The 17,340-nt window shown below is 40.8% G+C and overlaps 1 protein-coding gene across 1 annotated transcript; it reads right to left on the bottom strand.

The window, feature by feature from the left end:
- Nucleotides 1-13,345: 13,345 nt before the first annotated feature.
- cdca7a (cell division cycle associated 7a) lies at nucleotides 13,346-17,174 on the bottom strand. The gene is made up of 10 exons (XM_044013602.1): nucleotides 17,054-17,174; nucleotides 16,176-16,313; nucleotides 15,950-16,072; nucleotides 15,664-15,867; nucleotides 15,482-15,559; nucleotides 15,188-15,382; nucleotides 14,973-15,101; nucleotides 14,725-14,874; nucleotides 14,492-14,628; nucleotides 13,346-14,395 (listed from the first exon to the last, which is right to left on the bottom strand). The coding sequence occupies exons 1-10, from the start codon at nucleotides 17,072-17,074 to the stop codon at nucleotides 14,362-14,364; spliced, it is 1,209 nt and encodes a 402-aa protein (XP_043869537.1). The 5' UTR covers nucleotides 17,075-17,174; the 3' UTR covers nucleotides 13,346-14,361.
- Nucleotides 17,175-17,340: the final 166 nt, after the last annotated feature.

Raw genomic sequence — 17,340 nt, 5'->3', positions numbered from 1 at the left:
ACATCTGTATGAAAACTGGCGGCAGCGTGATGCGTCACAATCGCCTCTGATCAGTTACAATGGAAATAAATAATTCATGCTGGAGGAAATGAGCCTAATTAGCAGGCAGTTTGGGTCCTTTGATAAAACTAAGGACTAATTCTATGAAGGGCAGGAAGCTCTGTCATCAGTCAGCCCTGAGCAGATTAGCATCTATTATGAATGAGGGATGAGCATCCTGGTGAAACCAAGTGTGTCCAAGAGACAAACTTAATAACTCCTGCGACGGGACAAACTTCCCCACCACCCTCCACTCACACCTCCTCCTCCACAACAACAAACACACATATCCACCCTTCTTTCTCCCTCTCTCTCATCCATTTATACTCTCCTATCATGCAGGTCTATTGTGCGCAGGTAGAAGCACACGGCTGCAACACAGAGACTCGCCCCTCTGTCCATCACCCTGACAGCTGTGGAAATACATTCGCCATGCTGCATTAAGGAGCCTCCACACTATTTAACACCACACTTCCACACAAAAGGAATTTGGGGCACCTTGTCTTTTTCTCTCTGTCTCTGTTCATGTTTTTTAAACATCCATCTGCCAAAATCCCAGCTGTTTAAAAGAAGAATATCCCCTCATTTTAATGCATTTCCTCACAGGATTTGTTTTTGGCAACTTCACAAGAAAGAAGATGCTGTGCGTGATGTAGACGTGGCGCGACATTATCCCTCTTCCTCGCGTGAGCAACACAATTGAGGCCAATTAGGACTGAGTGCAGAGCCGTCGTGACAAGCAAAGGTCCCAGTATCAAGGGGGACAGACGCAGGCGGGTGGACCTGTCAGCGCCACATTGAGGAAGATAACAATAAATAGCTAATAATGAGACTTAATGAGCTTGATTAAGTTGATTTGTTCTGGAAAAAGTGCCGCAAATGGTGGATGTAGGCGATGTGATGAGAGGTTGATTTTAATAGATAGGAAACTCTGTTGGGGCTTTGCTGCACAATGGGGCTACAGAGGGAAAATAAGGTACAAAGGGATGCTGTGCTGAAAGGATTCTCATGAGACATGTTTGAGATAATTAGATAAATTTCACACTAACATAGATCATTCACTCAAGGACATGATGAACATGTTACACTCCTCGGCATACAGAGGATTTCATAGATACAGTACATACAAGAAACGGTTGGACTAATTATTTCCAACTTACATGTTTCCAACAAGCGCAATATGTTCATACAGTATATGAATGTCGTTAAATGCTATTATGGGAGCAGTAATGACTGCCAGATAATTATCCCTCCCACTCAGACTTGACGGCTGCTGAATTTCTCTCATTTCACCACATAATTGTCTATGATTGAATTGGAGATTTTTATATACTTTTCCCTTCTTTCAGGCTGAGTTGACTTTCCAGGGCGATGGTGGAGGTTATCACAGGCCCTACAAGCCCCCACGTTTTCCCCCCGTAAACAACATGCAAAAGTGCACAAAGTTTCCCTCGGCTTTCAATAAGCCTCTGACGATTTTCCCTTGAAAGCAGCAGAAAAGTCAGATGAAGGGAAGTTTAATTAAGTAAGAACCTGTTGAGGAAGATTTCCAATCATGGTCTTCAGAATGAGTGCATTCAGCGTATTCATCTTCAGGCGATATGCTGTCTCTTTATCCAAGTGTGGGCTGGAGTTCTCTAGAGGGACCCCAGTTAATTGAATACATTAAAGTAGAGCGCCGGAGGCTTTATTTATTTTTCTACTTTAGTCAGACTTGTTTAAAGGAGACCAACTGCTGATGTTTGGCCCCTTCTAGAGTTTAAATGGTCTCTACACTGGGAGTGGCGCGCAGGAGTAGTGGTTTGAGAAGAGATTTGATGTAATCCACAGCCTTATTTATTCACCATGCACCCCTGAGTGAGCCTAGTTTATGTATTTGGCAGTCATTCAAATGCACATCTTGGCCCTCGGGCCTGTGTCCCATTATGTATCTATGTAGAGTAAAGGTTTCATTTTGTTACTGTAATGTTTGTGTGCTGCTGCTGCTGCTGCTGCTGCCGCCGCCGCCGCTGCATTCCTTCTACCTAATAACTTTTTACGACAAGATGCATAAACCAGCTTCACACGTGAAGATATCATACATCCGGCAGCCATTTCAAAATTGTGTGTGCGTGTTCTTATATTTGTGCCTTTGTGAGGACCAAACATTGTATATAAAGGAGTGAGGACATTTTGGCTGGTTCTCACTTCTTTAAAGGGCTTTTGGAGGGTCAAGACCTGGTTTTAAGGTAAGGGTTAGAATTGGGTTTAGGTTAGGTTTAAGGTAAAGGGTAGGGTTAGGCACGTAGTTGTGATGGTTAAAGTCGAGGTGAGGGGCTAGGGAATACATTATGTCTATGAGGGTCCTCACTATGAATGAAGCGCAAACGTGTGTGTGTGTGTGTGTGTGTGTACATGTCTCTGGTAGGCTGTGAGGACATTAATGGTTGGTCCTCACAACTGAAACAAGCTTTTTGAGAATTAAGTATTAGTTTTAGGTTTAAAATTAGGTTAAGGGTTGTGTATCTAGTTGTGATGGTTAAGGTTATGTTAGGGACAGGTGCTAGGATATAGACATAGCATTATGTCTATGTTTATATGTGTTGGTTGGGTGTATTTTTGATGGTCACTGTTACTATTTCTGCTACTATTTTATTTTCACATTAAAATATAAATACATATATACTGGAATATTGACGTCATGATGGATTTAAATGATTCAGTACTCTGTGAGAGGAGGCCGGAGTTAAAGATAGATGGATGGATTTACATTTGACATATGCTTAAAACATGTAAACGTAATAACCTTATGTGGAGTGTTAGAGGGGAATACTAACCTGAAATGTTTTAATGTCTGTTCCATATTTGTACTTTCAGTCAATAGACAGTTCATGTGGACATCCTATAAGGGTTTCAAAAATGAAACCTGTTAGTGTGATGTAAATAAATGTGCCAAATACTTTTAAAAATTGTCATTAATGTCACAAATCGTGGGCCCTTCAGTTGGAATGTTAGTTTTCTGATTATGACAGGTTCTATTACTCCATTGACAAGGACGATGGATTTGTTGCTGACTCTACATTTTTCAATTTAATATTGTTTCAGAGCAAATGTGTAATAAGCTGTGAGGACATGACTTTCAGTTACCTGAAGCTGAATGTGTGAAAATGATGGAGCAGATTCTTTAAACACGCTGCTTGACTGTTGAACCTCGAGCTATTAACATCATGCGATGTGTGAAATCCAGACGGTGGCTTTTCTCCCCAGAGGACACTGAGATCAGATCCCTGGACAATACTCATTAGTCAACATGCTCTTCACCTCCATCGTCACATTCATCACATCGACACAGAAAACCTACGTGCACAAGAGTATTATATGCTCATTAATAACCTGGTACAACATTCATCTTTGCTGGAGGGAAATGAATTTCCTTACTCTTGTGCACTTGTTCATTTGATCCAATTGTCAACGACAGCATTCGTTCTTTTGCTTTAAAAGATTCCACAATCACAGTCAATGGGATAAAAAGGATTTTGCTTTATTATCTCACAAACTGGACAGAAATCCACGACACGCGTTTTTAAAATGTCACAAACCTGCTTTTTTTCTGTGTGAGTTTAGAGTATAACACCAAAATCAAATGTGCTGTTTAAAGGAATGTTAAATACATGAAATTGGCCACAGTTTAATGTAGATATGTTAAACACTATAATTTGACAACCATGATGCCTTTTTAGTAAAAAAGAACTAAAGTGAGATTTAAAATGAACAAGGTGATTAAGAGCGACCGTGCCGGACATTTATATAGCAGCACTGCACGTAATGAATAAAGATTCATACTTTAGGTTCAAATTTAAATTTTTGCAAAAAAAAAAAAAAAAAATGTGCCTGATGTCGGCAGCTTTTAATCACCTTACTGACAGGAGTAACTGCTTTCATTTAACCTTGACTGAAGATCATGAATTCTAAAGCATTTAATTGGATACATCATTTAACAGAATGAACAGAGCAAATTTTCACCAATTCAAAGGCTCAGATTGACAGACAGTGGCAGTAAGACCCACCACAATTAAAGCTGATCTGTATTCACTGGCTCTGTCACCCGTCGCCATTAGTGATGTGACTGTTTGATCATCTCTGCAGAGAAACTTTGCTGAACTTCACCTTGTTTTGAAAGGGCTCGACGTTGCATGAAAGAGACGGAGGTTGAGTAGGCTGTGGGGCTCTGGAGGATAACACACACACACACACGCACACACGCACACTGTACCTACCTCTGGGACCAGATGCACCTCCGGTGTAATGGCAGTGAAAATGGTGAAATGGACTTGACAGCACAAAAGAAAACAGTGCAACTCCAACGTCATTGTATTTATTATCTCCATCAGCGGCCTAATTGAAATGTTTCAGAATCCTAAAATAACAATGCCATCTTTTTGAGACACTGGAAGTAATGGCTTTGTCTCGTCACTCTCTGAAGACAATTGCCCCTGTGATGTGAAAAACTGTGTCAAGTGGTACACAGTGAAATGTGCGGCGCGCACTTAATTGTTTTCCTGCCTTTGACTTCAGAGAGAGCAAATTCAATCTGCGTGCCAGACATTTCCTCTGTGACTAAGCCTAACCAGCCAAAGCATGTTTGGTTAAGCAACCGGCCCCAGGGTTAAAATTTCACATTTTGCAATTACAGCTTTTTTTTTTCTTTTTTTTCTTTTTTTTTTTAAATCCACCAAAAACCAAAGTGTTATTTAAATGAGCATAGCTTTGGGATGTTTCTGTTAACCAGATCCAATATATTGGTTCTCAAAGTGAGGTCTGGGAACCCCTGTGGGCCCAGTGGAGTGCCTCCCTGGAAAAATGAATTGTAGATTAATTTCACTCTACTCTAACTCACAGTTTTCATACAGTGACTGTTTTTTTGGGTCATCAACAAGACAACTCTATATCTTATACCGAAGCATTTAACATTTTACACATTTTCTTGGGAAAAATAACGGAGATAATAATATTTTTGAGTCATTTGCCACATGTTTATTTCAAGAGGATTTGCTCACAAAACATGACTGAATATTTAATTTGCATAATATCACAGGCAACAGCTCGAGCCTCAGATCAAATGCTTTCATTTTATCCTCTTGGGAAACGTCATCTTTTGCAACTGGTATGATGCAGTTTGGCCTGTTCCAGCTGGAGTTGATCAACAGTGACATTTTGGAACAGAAGAAAGGCATGTTAAAGCAAATGCAGATTAGGGAGACCAAATCAAATCCACTTAAGTGTTGTTCATTCTGCCCTACCACAATACAAACCATGTGTGCTGCTTTTAAGTGGTGAAAATAATCGTAAGATTATAGAGTGGTCTTTGGTGCTAATTGTCTAAGAGCTGTTTTTCTTTTTCTCCCATTAATTCTTGCTTTAAGAGATTGCCCCAAATGTTTTAAACTGGATTTTGTGAACTGTTAGCTTTGGAGACACTGTTTGATGGCAAATGTAATGAGGGAATTATCATTTCAACATGTGTGGTGAGACAGACCTCGCAAATGTTTGCCAGGACAGCTGTCGTAACAGATTTGAAATGTTAAGAAGTTTACGCTGCCTCAGAGGAAAAACACTTAGCTCCTGCTCACTGCTGTGTTTTCTTCTAATGCTCATTGGGGAGGGAAGAGTCTGACAACAGGTTTGAAGCAGCTTCCATGCGAGATGCAAGACAGATGCAGTTGACGATATTCAAATGATGTTTTTCACACAAAAGAAGGAAGAAGAACTCCACTTCAACATTCGCAGTCATTTTGTGTTGTGGCTGTGATGTCATGGATGTCTGACATGTTGTGTTCTTATGTTTTTTTTAATGTTTTTATGGTGGTTGGCGCATGTGATCCACAGAACACTGTTTATCTTATGAGCAAAAAAAATAATGGGAATTATGCTGCTTTAAGATTCTGTAACACCGAGCCGCTGAATATGGGAAGTTTTCCCTGTGCTCACATGTACATGTACAAAGTGATGGGGGAATTTAAAACCTTGTAACACACGTACGCCAACAATAGACTTCTCATTTGTGGAGTAGGAAAAACACAAGTACATGTGTACGATTTCACTTGCAAAATAAACTAAACAATAGAATTTAACTTCAAAGATAAATGTTGTCAAGATGTTCAATGATGGAAACCCTGATTCTGCATTTGTCTTTCCTTCACCTATTTAACAGCAGGACACAGTGGACACAGTGTTGTGTGTACTGTATATTATATTGCTCATTGCACACATGTGTAATGAATGTATTGTACTTATTTGAATACACAATTGAAATTTAAATGACTTGAAACATACATAGATCTTTCCCTTTGAATACTTTTAAGTATTCTTTGTACCCAAATGTTTAAATGCACTTTTGTAAGTCGTTTTGGATAAAAGCGTCTGCTAAATGACATGTAATGTAATGTAATATTCTTTATTCGAACACAGACTTTGTCTCCTACACTTCCATTAACAACACCAAACACTTATCAACTTCTCTCATGAGTTTTAATCTATTGATTTTTCACCATGGTTCAAAGCACACACTTATTCTAACTTGGTTGAGTAAAAAAAAAACAAAAAAAACCTCCCCTTCCACAGCATCCGTTTCTCCCACCTCACCTTCAGAAACCCTCCCTTCTTTCGCCTTGCAGACCAGCGGAGGCCATCACTTTTCTGGAGTTAATGGTGACACAGGGCAGAGAAGCGTGCACAGATGCTTTCATGACTGATTGATATTGTTGGGTTTAAGGCAGTAATATTAAACAAATGGCCCGTTCTAAAGGGCCCAGGGGGATTTTTTTTTTTTGAAATTCCTTGCTGTGAAACAAAATGTGAGAAGAAACAGTGCAGGGATGCACAATGTGGACATGTAACTGCAGTTTTCAATAGCAAAGTTTTTGAGAGGACTTCACAAGACACACTACATGGTGTCCTCTTCTTCGTCGACCTCCAGAACAAAACGTTTGCTTCTGTGGCTCAGAAGGATTCAAGCTGCTAAATTGAATGCAACACTTCATCTTATTTTGAGTGGAACCACTACTTTTATTCCGATCATGATCGCGTCCACAAGTTTGCCAGAAGTGACCTTGTGCGTGACGGCTGATTGATGTGAGGTTATGTATATTTCATGTGCTACTGATTTGTTTGGACAGTGTTACTCAGTGTATCCACTCCACTGAAAGTCGTACGTACGCGGGGCTTGTCCATTTGCCTGTAGCCTGGATTCACGGCCGGTGGCGATGAATTGTATGTTAAAGGGTCTGAAGGAGAGAGTTAATGAAGTAAAAATTAATGAAGCACGTGAGCACCGCCATCTCAAGGCTGTAAGCTCCTCCATGCCCCATTTATAATGTATGATCTCAATAAAATCAATCCAATGTACCAGTTCTCACTTAGGGTAAGAATAGATTTACAGATTACAGCCCTGTGTTCCCCTGGTCATAATTACACCCCACCCCCTCGACCCCACACACACTCTCCACTCCACTCACCACCTCACCCCTCTCTCTCTCCCTTACAGTCAAAGTGTGCTGCTGGACTGCTCAGGATCATCTGAAGTGATCCCTGCTTTGAAAGCACAAAGTGAAACACAACAGGCCGACGCCCTGAAAGCACAGTGCAAGCGTCTTTGTGCTCTGTGTCATTTTTGATTTTTTTTAATTTTATTTTTAAAATGTGCAGGAAATGTAAAAAGTCCGTCACTTTCTTATCCACTCCTGAGGACTTGCTGAAAGTTAAAGCAAGATAAGTTGGAGGAAGATGCCTGTATTAGAGCTCCCCCTTCAGGTATCACTGAACACTGTGTCAGGAGATACAAGTCCCCCACATGATGAGATTGTATACCGATCAGATATTATCACATATTTATCAGAAGATCGTTTTTGACCATAACTGTGGCAAGTGTCATGCTGACAAACACAAAGTAAATATGTTGTGCCCAACACAACAATACAATTAAAATCCCCCAAATGACTCTTAGTGTGTCATTTATTATGCTAAATGTTTTGTAGGAGCATTCCTCACCCATGTATGAATTATGTACTGCCGGCTTTATACTTATTATGTACTGCACACCCACTAAGTGTGCAGGATGTTATTTGCATAAATTCCATTTGCTCTGAATCATCAGTGTATATTTGTCCTCTTCTTCTTCTTCTGATTTTGTTTGTCCTGGAGTTGATGCTGTGAAACCGCGTGGAGCTGCTGTCCCAAGTAGTTCAAAGTCAAATGTCCACAATCACACTTTTACACATTTATGAGATGAATGAAACCCAAGTGGAAAAGAAACAGATTTTGTTTGAGATAAACCTATACAGCGTTGAGATGTGCACAGGGAAAACTGGGTTGTCAAGTTCAGGCTGGTGGATGTGCCTCTACCCCACCTACCCCTCCATGAACAATTCTGTATTTATAATGTCATCTTATCACGCTCCCCTTGAAGGCAGCAGCAAGTGCACTTATGCCTTCCTTTGTTAGGGTGAGTTGGCAATTTCCTGTGAGATGGAGCTACTGCAGGCAGCCTCTTTTCTTTGATAATGTCCCTGACACCTGGACCAGACTGCTGTTTCCATCACTTTGCAGCCTAGAACAGGAGGAAAGGAACATGTCATAAGCCTCCTGCCACCCAGTCACTCACTGTGCATTTAACAACACTCTCCCGGCACACTTTCCAGGAAGTGGAGGTCACAGCCTGTGAGAAATGTGTCTGAGTGGAAAGTTGTCTTTACACTGCAACAAAAATTAGAACCGATCAATAGTTTTTGTCTTAAAGGTCCAGTGTGTAACATTTAAGTGGGTTCATTGTAAGGAATATTGAAAATCATTTTCACTTAAAATGTATTTGGTTTTCTTGCATTAGAATAAGTATTTGTGCTTTACAGAGGTTGCGATCAACATGTTTCTACAGGAGCCTGAATGGACAAACCAGACTGAGCGTGCGTTTGCATTTTGAAGCAAAAGCTCACTGCACAGCTGGAAAAGTACGACCACTGTAGTTCCCTGACGTGCATGGACAGATAGGGGCGAGTTGCCGTCTCACCATTTGCTTACACAAATTCTTACACACTGGACCTTTAATGTTTCCTCTTACGTTAATCACCACAAACATGAATTAAATAATCCCAATTCAAACCATTTCTGTTGAAAAATGTAAATAATACACTGCACTTACGCTGTTTTAAAGCACAAACACAAACATACACTCTACACAACTGTCCCACTATCCGTTTTATTTTTAATAAAGTTGAACTCGTTTGGTGAATTTTCAGTGTCAGCAACAGGTGGACATTGAGAGTGAAAGTGTTCCTGCACTGCCGACGACAAGGCAATAATAACAAACCGTGAAATAAATTCTATACATCGAGACAGAGTAAGAGAGAGAGAACGTTGGGTGATGTTTCCTGTTTTGCTTCCTTGTTGTGGTCCACACCGGCACATCTGTAATCAAGTTCCTCTCTATATTTTAATGCGTCGCCACTGCAGACCCTTGTTTTTCCTTCTCCTCTGGTTGAGACGATTTTTCACAGTAGCATAGTGAGGCTTCTTAGATCCTGTGATACTCAGTATTTCCAACACATTTAGCTGCTCTCTGTTCGCTCTGCTGGCATCCTGTGTGTGTGTGTGTGTGTGTGTGTGTGCAACAGATCAAAACTCCAAACCAAAACATAAACAGCAGTTGTGGCTCACATATGAAAATTCACTTTGTGAATAAAATGGCTGAATAAAGCCAGAATCTAAATGTAACGTATTTCCACCATGGTCATTTCATATTCTTCCATATTGCACCTTTAACTGTTACATATAATAACTGGAGACCCACACGGTGAGCCACAGTGTCGCACATTTCATTTGTACCATTTAAAGCTGGTTAATAAGCTGCGAGCCTGAAAGGCTGTTTATTACCCAGGCTTTGACAGGCTGAGTCTAAATTATAATTAATCAGTTGATTTTGACCCACAGATTGTGATTGTGCCCTGTGAGTTTCATTTATTCAGCTTTTCTTCTGGCTCTACTACAATCACCGTAGACCTGCAGGACTCTTGAGCAAATTAACAGTCTTCATGCCACCATGCAGCCATAATGAAAATATCAGTCAATCAAAACCCATACTATGCTGTGAAATCCTACCGAATATCTGCACACATGCATACAAACACAGATGAAAAGAATAGGAGCTTTATGGGTGACAGTATATAGACTGTATACGTGAGTTGGTATTTAAAAAGCCTCGCGCCGGCGTGTTGAGATTCTCCACTGTGCTCATTGTTGACGTGCGATAAAACAGATAATCTGGATTTAAAGATTCTTTGGGGAAATCCAGCCCTGATTCCAAGAGGTGGGAGAGCAAGGCATGCTGGGAAGTGGGTGGCCATCTGCGACCTGTCTGCACTTGCAGTGATGTATTGCTGTGGGCTGGACAGCCACAGTCATGGCTGTGTGTTGCTGCTCAGTGTGCCATTGCACTCAGGGCACTTCAACCCCCAGTCCCTCCTTACAGGTGCCCCGCAGCCGCCACCGTGCGCTACTCATTTACTGCTACACTGGTTTTCATAATTAGCGCCGCAAGGCCTCATTAAATCTGCTCTAATGAATAAATATTGTATTTCATAGCCTGATTACCAGATCAGCTCAATGCTTGAGCGTTGTAAACAATTACTTCCCTAAATATTCATCACCCCAAAGTGGATGATCATTGGTATTTAATACAGGACTAGCATTTTCAAGTGCATCTTTATTATACTAATAATTGTTTTTGAAATGTTCCTTTAGGAGGTAAAAACAAGAAAACGGGGATGTTGTATTGGAAGTTATAGTTTCACCGACGTGACCCAAAACACAATGACAATAAGAGGATAAGGATATTTTTCTTTCGCTTATTTTAAACTGCAGTTTATTTATGACTAATGTGTTTTCTATGTTGGTGTTTTTATATCTCAGAATGTGTAATGTCATAATTTTAACTGTTGAGTTGGTTTAAAAAAAAAAGAGCCATAGAAATAAAAAATTCCAGCTTTAACTGTGACGTTGTTGTGTCTGAGGTTTCCCTAACATTCTGTTGGTCTCACATCTCTATCAAATGTGTCTAATAAATTGTTTAACCGATGTTTTTTCTCCAATATATTAATAGACATGTTGTGATTGTTGGTCCCTGCTGTGTCAGCATTTCATATGTTTCATTAATGTACGTACAATTAATAAATGTACAGACTCAATCACTGTTGTACAGTAATGATATAAGGCCAATAAATGCATATACTGTATGTGTGCCAGCACAATTGATTGGTTCTACAATTGCATGCAGACAAAAAAGGGAATTGAAATATTGCAATCAATTTGCATGTGCAAAAAATCTATCCACACACTTGACAACGTAGCAAGTCAACGTGGAGGTGTAGCACAGATAAATCAGTGTGCTTAAAGAAGAGCAGGGTAGCAGTTACAAGATTATTTTAATGAGATCATAGTATTTCATGTGTAAAATCCCCCACGTTTCAGTGGGTCAGTCGTCACAGCGCTGAGCCATTACGACAGTAATATTAGTGAAAGGCTGGGAGTCATCTTCCTCTATCACTGCAAACATGTCTGACTACTACTGTGATGCTGAATGGGAGTCAGACAGGAAATAAACCTTCCCGAACCACTTTAAACCAAAGACCACACCAGCACAGTCAGCGCTCATAAAAAGAGTTTTGCCTTCTGAACTGTCATTTAGATGCTAATTCAATATTTATCCCTAATTTTGGAGATTTAAGTAAATTGATTAATTAGTCAAAATTATATTGATAATCAATTAAGCCATTTTGGACCTCTATGATACAAAACGAGGGTAAGATATAAACAGCACTGAATCTAAAGACGCTATCTGTATTAATGACAAGATTTTTATTATAATGAGTGTATAATTAGGTAAATGTGAGCTGTAGCATTGATTTTTGAATCGACTGGAATAACATCCACGCTGTGGAAGGACAGTGTGCACGTGTGACACTGGATGTTTCCCTTCATCGCACTTTATTTGTGCAGCAGCTTTTGCAGCTTGGATCAGATCGTAACTATCTCGCATTTTAGTTTAACTCTTAGAAAACAGAGCATTTTGGCTGCTTTTGAGTGTCTTATCTCCTTTTCTTCAGCACAACCTTTAGGCAATCTGATCTCTCATTTTCACAAACACACCTGAGCAAAAAGTACTAAAAATAATAAAAAAAAACTCAGATCAAATTTGTGAAATACGTCACAGTTCAAAGTTTGCATGGCTCGTTTTAATCGACAAAAAGAAAAATGGTCTATTTTGTGACTTCTGCACAATAATTGCTACCTATAAACACACACCCTCAGGATGTCCATATAAGGAGTTGTGTATTATTCCCACAGTAATTAACCATGGGTGCACCTGTAAGCCAACTTTCAGCCAAAGTCAAAATTTCACTCTGTGAAGGAATATTAACTCACTACAAGCAGACCGCCGCTGCTCAACAGTCATAGAAACCTTAATAAACCTCCAACCTCCAGAGTCCTTAAGATCTTCAATCACCAGCAGCATTCATGATTTCTCCTCCACGTTCCAATAACAGTAATTACAGCTGCCACTGTTCGGGACAGAGCGATGGTCAATTCAAAGAGAAGTGATAGCATGATTGGGCAGTGATTAACGCTTTAATGAAAATGTACAGTTAACCCGATAAGCACAAAGCAGGCATCAGTGTGACAGATATTACCATCAATAGTTCAGCACCAGTCTTTTCTGTGAGACACAGTAAGACAACCTGCACATGCTAATACAGTAACATAGAAAACTCTCAGCAGTGTGACCTGCTACAGGTATGAAGCACATGCGGACGATAAACAATGCAGCGGTTAATTCCGTGTGATTTCCTGTAGAGCTTTGAACTTGTGAACGGGGAACACACACACACACACAGCCATAGCTCTGTTGCCACTCACTGGTGGCACCTTCACAACCGCTGCTACTTAACAGTGCAAGGCAGAGAACGAGGCAAAGAGACTGAAGCAGAGCAAGAACGTGCTTTAACTGGATAAAATGATTTACAGGTATGGGTCCCATTAGAGTGTGCTAATTGTTTCCACACCATTAGTGACAGTTATCTAATGAAGGATATTTAACCAGGCGCTGTAGTATATCACACAGCTCTTTGTGGATTAGAATTAAGAGGAAGTGGACCCAGTCTGTGCCCTTTCCACCCGCACCGCAGCAGCAGCAGTAGATCATTGGGTCATTTCTACAGGACACACCATTTAGTGCACATTTACGTTTCATCAAAAAAAAGGGAAAAAAAAAGGGATAAAATCTTGTCAAAAACACAAGCTTATTTTTAATAAAATTGATCTCTTTGGGGGATAATGCACTTGCATGTCAGTTGGGTAAACGTGATACATTTAAAACAATGTAAAATACAGTAGATGATTCAACAACAACAAAAAAGCTGGAATGTTCTCTTTGTTCGCAGCAGCTAGGATGATTCAGCTGTGAAAAGAGCAGGTGGGGAATATTTACATCTTAGAACAATGCAACCGCGTTAAGCATTTACAGCGACAGACAGTGTGGACTTGTCAAGTCAACAAAATTTGAGGTTAAGAAGTTTCCTGTTGCATCTTAATTCAAAATAGGGACGTCCCAATGAGCCTTTTCAGCCTGCGATTTCAATCCCATCCCTAGTATGATTATACTTTGGAGTATCTGCCAATACAGTACAGTACAGTACAATTTTTTTAAATGGTCCCCGTCAGTAAAATTTACAATATTCCTGGTAGACGTCGAGAGGGAAAGAAGAAAAGAAAATATGTATATGTATATAAAATATGTCCAATTAGATACAAACTAGAGTTACAACTGAGCCACATGAAGGACTTGCTCACTAACGTAGCCAACAGGCAGCACATGTGGGAGGGAAAACTCAGCTGGAGTAAAAGATTGGGGACATGTGATCGAGAGGGTGATTAGTTAGAAAATGTCCAGATCGAGCTTTGACCCGATACTTGAGCTCAACATCGGGACATCCCTGTTTTACAAGCATCCAGTCCTGATACAAGGGCTCAGGAAAAATCTACAGCGAAGGCAAGCGTACAGTTTACAGTAGAGAGACCTGGATGAGTAGCAATACTCAAACTACAAAAAAGGTCAAATGTCACAATCAGTATGAAGCATCAACAAACTTTGCCAAGTATTCGTGGAAGAAAACTTGAAACACGAAACAACATTCGAACTGTGCGTTTGCCAAAGTGGTCATAATCATATCAGTTAGAGATGCACTGATTTTCGGTCTTCGGTCAGGTTGGTCCACGAGCTGGTTCCTCCTCCACACTTCACTGGCTGCTTTCTTCCAGCTCCTTTTTCAAGCTGCAGGGGGGAGGAGCAAAAGGAAAACGTTATGTGTTTATCAGTTCATATACAATACAAAAATCTATTTAAAAAAAAAAAAAAAACCTTAGTCACCTTTTCAGATACGCGTGCACATTATCGAAGCCGTGGTATTTGGCCAGGTAAACCAAAACTCCAGTAGCACAGCGACCTTCGCGGGCGCGACAGAAGCTGCAGTTACAGATGCCTCTGCAGGGCGGGCAATGCCACACCTGTGCAGAGCAAAGAGAATAAAATCAGTCAGACCCATCATGTGCGTTACAATCATGATCAAATATAAACAGAAACCTACACGTCTAAGAACTCACCGGATTCAACAGAGCATCTCGGACCTCCTCTCCGTAGCGATTACGGAGACAGGGGCCACAGAACTGACCTCTCACCCCCACACACTCCGGATTACGGCAGTTTGTTTTGGTGTCGATTGTTTTCTGACGGCACTGGTGACAAGTGGATCCCTGAGAGAACGAAAGAGTCACCATGTTGAGTCACAAGAGCTTCACAAACAGATAAAAAGCAGCTGCTTCTCAAGAGTTTCAGAGAACGTGGGACGTACAGTGGAACTGTTGTAAACTTTCTCCCGCACATTGTCGCAGATACCCTGCAGCTCGGCCTCTGTCACGTCCTCCACAGGCCGCACCACGTGGGGGAGGGATCTGATGCCGTTGCAGAAACGGCGACGGGGCTGTGCGAGAAATAAAATACAGTTAATTAAAACGTTATTAACGCTGGTATGTTACAATTTACAACACGCACGCCTTGATGACTCACTGGCTCATCGACTTCCTCGAAGTAGCGACCTTTGCGAACCAAGCTGAACTTGTCCTCGGGCTCCTCCTCCTCTGGAGTCGGGCTCGGAGGTCCATCCACCAGCGTGCGGGATCGCGTGTGGGGTCGAGACAAACGCTCTGGGTTTCTCCTGCAATGCCCTGGCGTTCCCATGGACCGCCGCGGTGCCTGTCTGGGCTGAAGAGTTAAAGAAAGAAAAAGAAAAAACTACGATCAGCACCAGTGAGACACGTTGTGTGTGAAGGTTCACAATAGTTTGTCTTTAGGTGCAATTACCGTAGAGGAGGCTGACAGTGCCATTCGTCTCGGGAGAAGTCCAGATACTTTGTTCAGCTCTGCCATGAGCTTTGCGAGCTATAATCAAACATGAATTAGTGGATAAATGAACGGCATAAATAATCCCATCAATTCAAATCATATAAATGTGAATATGAAACAGCTGCATAACACATTTTTACCATTTCTTTGTTCTCCTTTATATTCAGCGCTCTCTTGTCCATGACGTTGTCCTCGTCCTCCTCAGAGTCACACTCGGGTACTTTAGGTTGAGGGAGAGGTTCAGACACAGGCCTCTTCTTTCCTTGCTTCTTGGTGGGGAACGTCATGGCAACTTTCAGCACGTTGGACCTGCGTCCACGTCGTGGAGTTTCAGAGTCTACTTTCTGAAAAGAAAACATTATTTAAATATAGTTTTTTTGTCCTAACACATTTCAGTTGTGGTTTTCAACATGAAAATAAGCGTACCATGGATTTCATCTGCCTGTAGATTGAAATTTCCTCAAAGCCGCTGCATGTGTCCTCCTCTGACGTGGCCGCACACACCACAGGTTTCTGTGCCGACCTCCTCTGCGGTCTTAAGCTGCTCCTCTAAAAACAGACACAAGCACTGAGATTGTGCTGCCAAGAAGACACATGCACCACTATATGATATAAGATTATACAATATTTACAAATTGATCATTTTTGTTACCGTATTTGCGAAGCCTCCATCTGAGCCAAAGCTATCGCAGCTGTCATCAGATGAAGAAGTTTCCATGGGAACCAGTCGGACACTGCGAAAGCTCCTCAAACTCATCCTGCTGGATGGAGGTGGAATGACTGCAAGTTTCTGTAAATGATAAACAGAAACATTAGTTGTTTTTTTATTACAACCATAGATAAAAGTGTAGAGTTGGGAAGGTCTTTAACCCGTAATCATGGAAGCAGGAAGTTTTTAATCAAACTCCATAGTCACATGGTCATGAAGGACCTCAGTCCAACAAGGAGTGTGCGGGTGAGGTTGTGTGGACGCAAACTTCTAAAATCAACAATTAAAAAACTGGCATTCAATGATTTGCGACAGGGTAGAATGCAATGCTTTTCTTTATGATCAATAATCTGGAAATGTCTCTACCATGTGACTAATAAAATGGCAGAAGCCTCATGAACAAATTCACAAACAGTGACTTAAATACAAAACCACCTAAAGAGCTCTCTTTCACAGAAATGCCAAGCCAATATAATTTAAAGGAACAGTTTATTATTGCTTATAATCAATATAATGTTAATGTAACTCCTCTGCTAACAGACTAAGTTTCAGTGTTAACCTAAGGGACACACCCCTATCTGTGACTAAACAGCCCGAATTAAGTTAACTGGGTCATGCAAAAGTTGATGTAACTATTCTGATATTTAAATCGATTACTTTTCTACTACATGCTGAAACTGTTTTAGCTCTACAGAAAGGACAAGTGTGATGTATGGTATCTAAAGTATTGTAAAGTGGTTATAACTGGATGTTATCAAGACCATGATCACAAAATACTTTTAATAAATGCATCTTTTTTTTAATAAGGCCAATTTTCTTACCTTAGAGCGGGTGAGAGTCATTTTTCTTGTTAAAATCCTCCTGCACAGACAGAATCAGTCGAGATCAGACTGTGTGCAGCAGCTCTGCAGAAACAATGAAGCAGCAGCAGCAGCAGATCCAGGTCCTGCCGCGCTCTGTTCATTTCCCGCGCCAACGGAAAGTCCTGGAAGATACATAAAACAAATCAGGTCATTCGACTACGCAGTATCTGTTCTGTGAGTAAAGAGAGATCCGATTAGTAGCAGCAACTCACGAGTAACTATTTCCAACGCGTTAAGAGTTTTTT

This window comes from Solea senegalensis, linkage group LG2 (assembly GCF_019176455.1).
Source record: "Solea senegalensis isolate Sse05_10M linkage group LG2, IFAPA_SoseM_1, whole genome shotgun sequence".
Lineage (NCBI taxonomy): Eukaryota > Metazoa > Chordata > Actinopteri > Pleuronectiformes > Soleidae > Solea > Solea senegalensis.
The sequence above is the reverse complement of the archived record's forward strand: the minus strand, read 5'-3'. Positions and strand labels throughout refer to the sequence as shown.

Coding starts and splice junctions, on each gene's coding strand:
- cdca7a (XM_044013602.1), bottom strand. CDS start 17,074: ATGACTCTCACCCGCTCTAAG. Junction 16,314..17,053: donor TGACTCTCACCCGCTCTAAG/GTAAGAAAATTG, acceptor TATCATTTACAG/AAACTTGCAGTCATTCCACC. Junction 15,868..15,949: donor ACAGGCAGATGAAATCCATG/GTACGCTTATTT, acceptor TTTTCTTTTCAG/AAAGTAGACTCTGAAACTCC.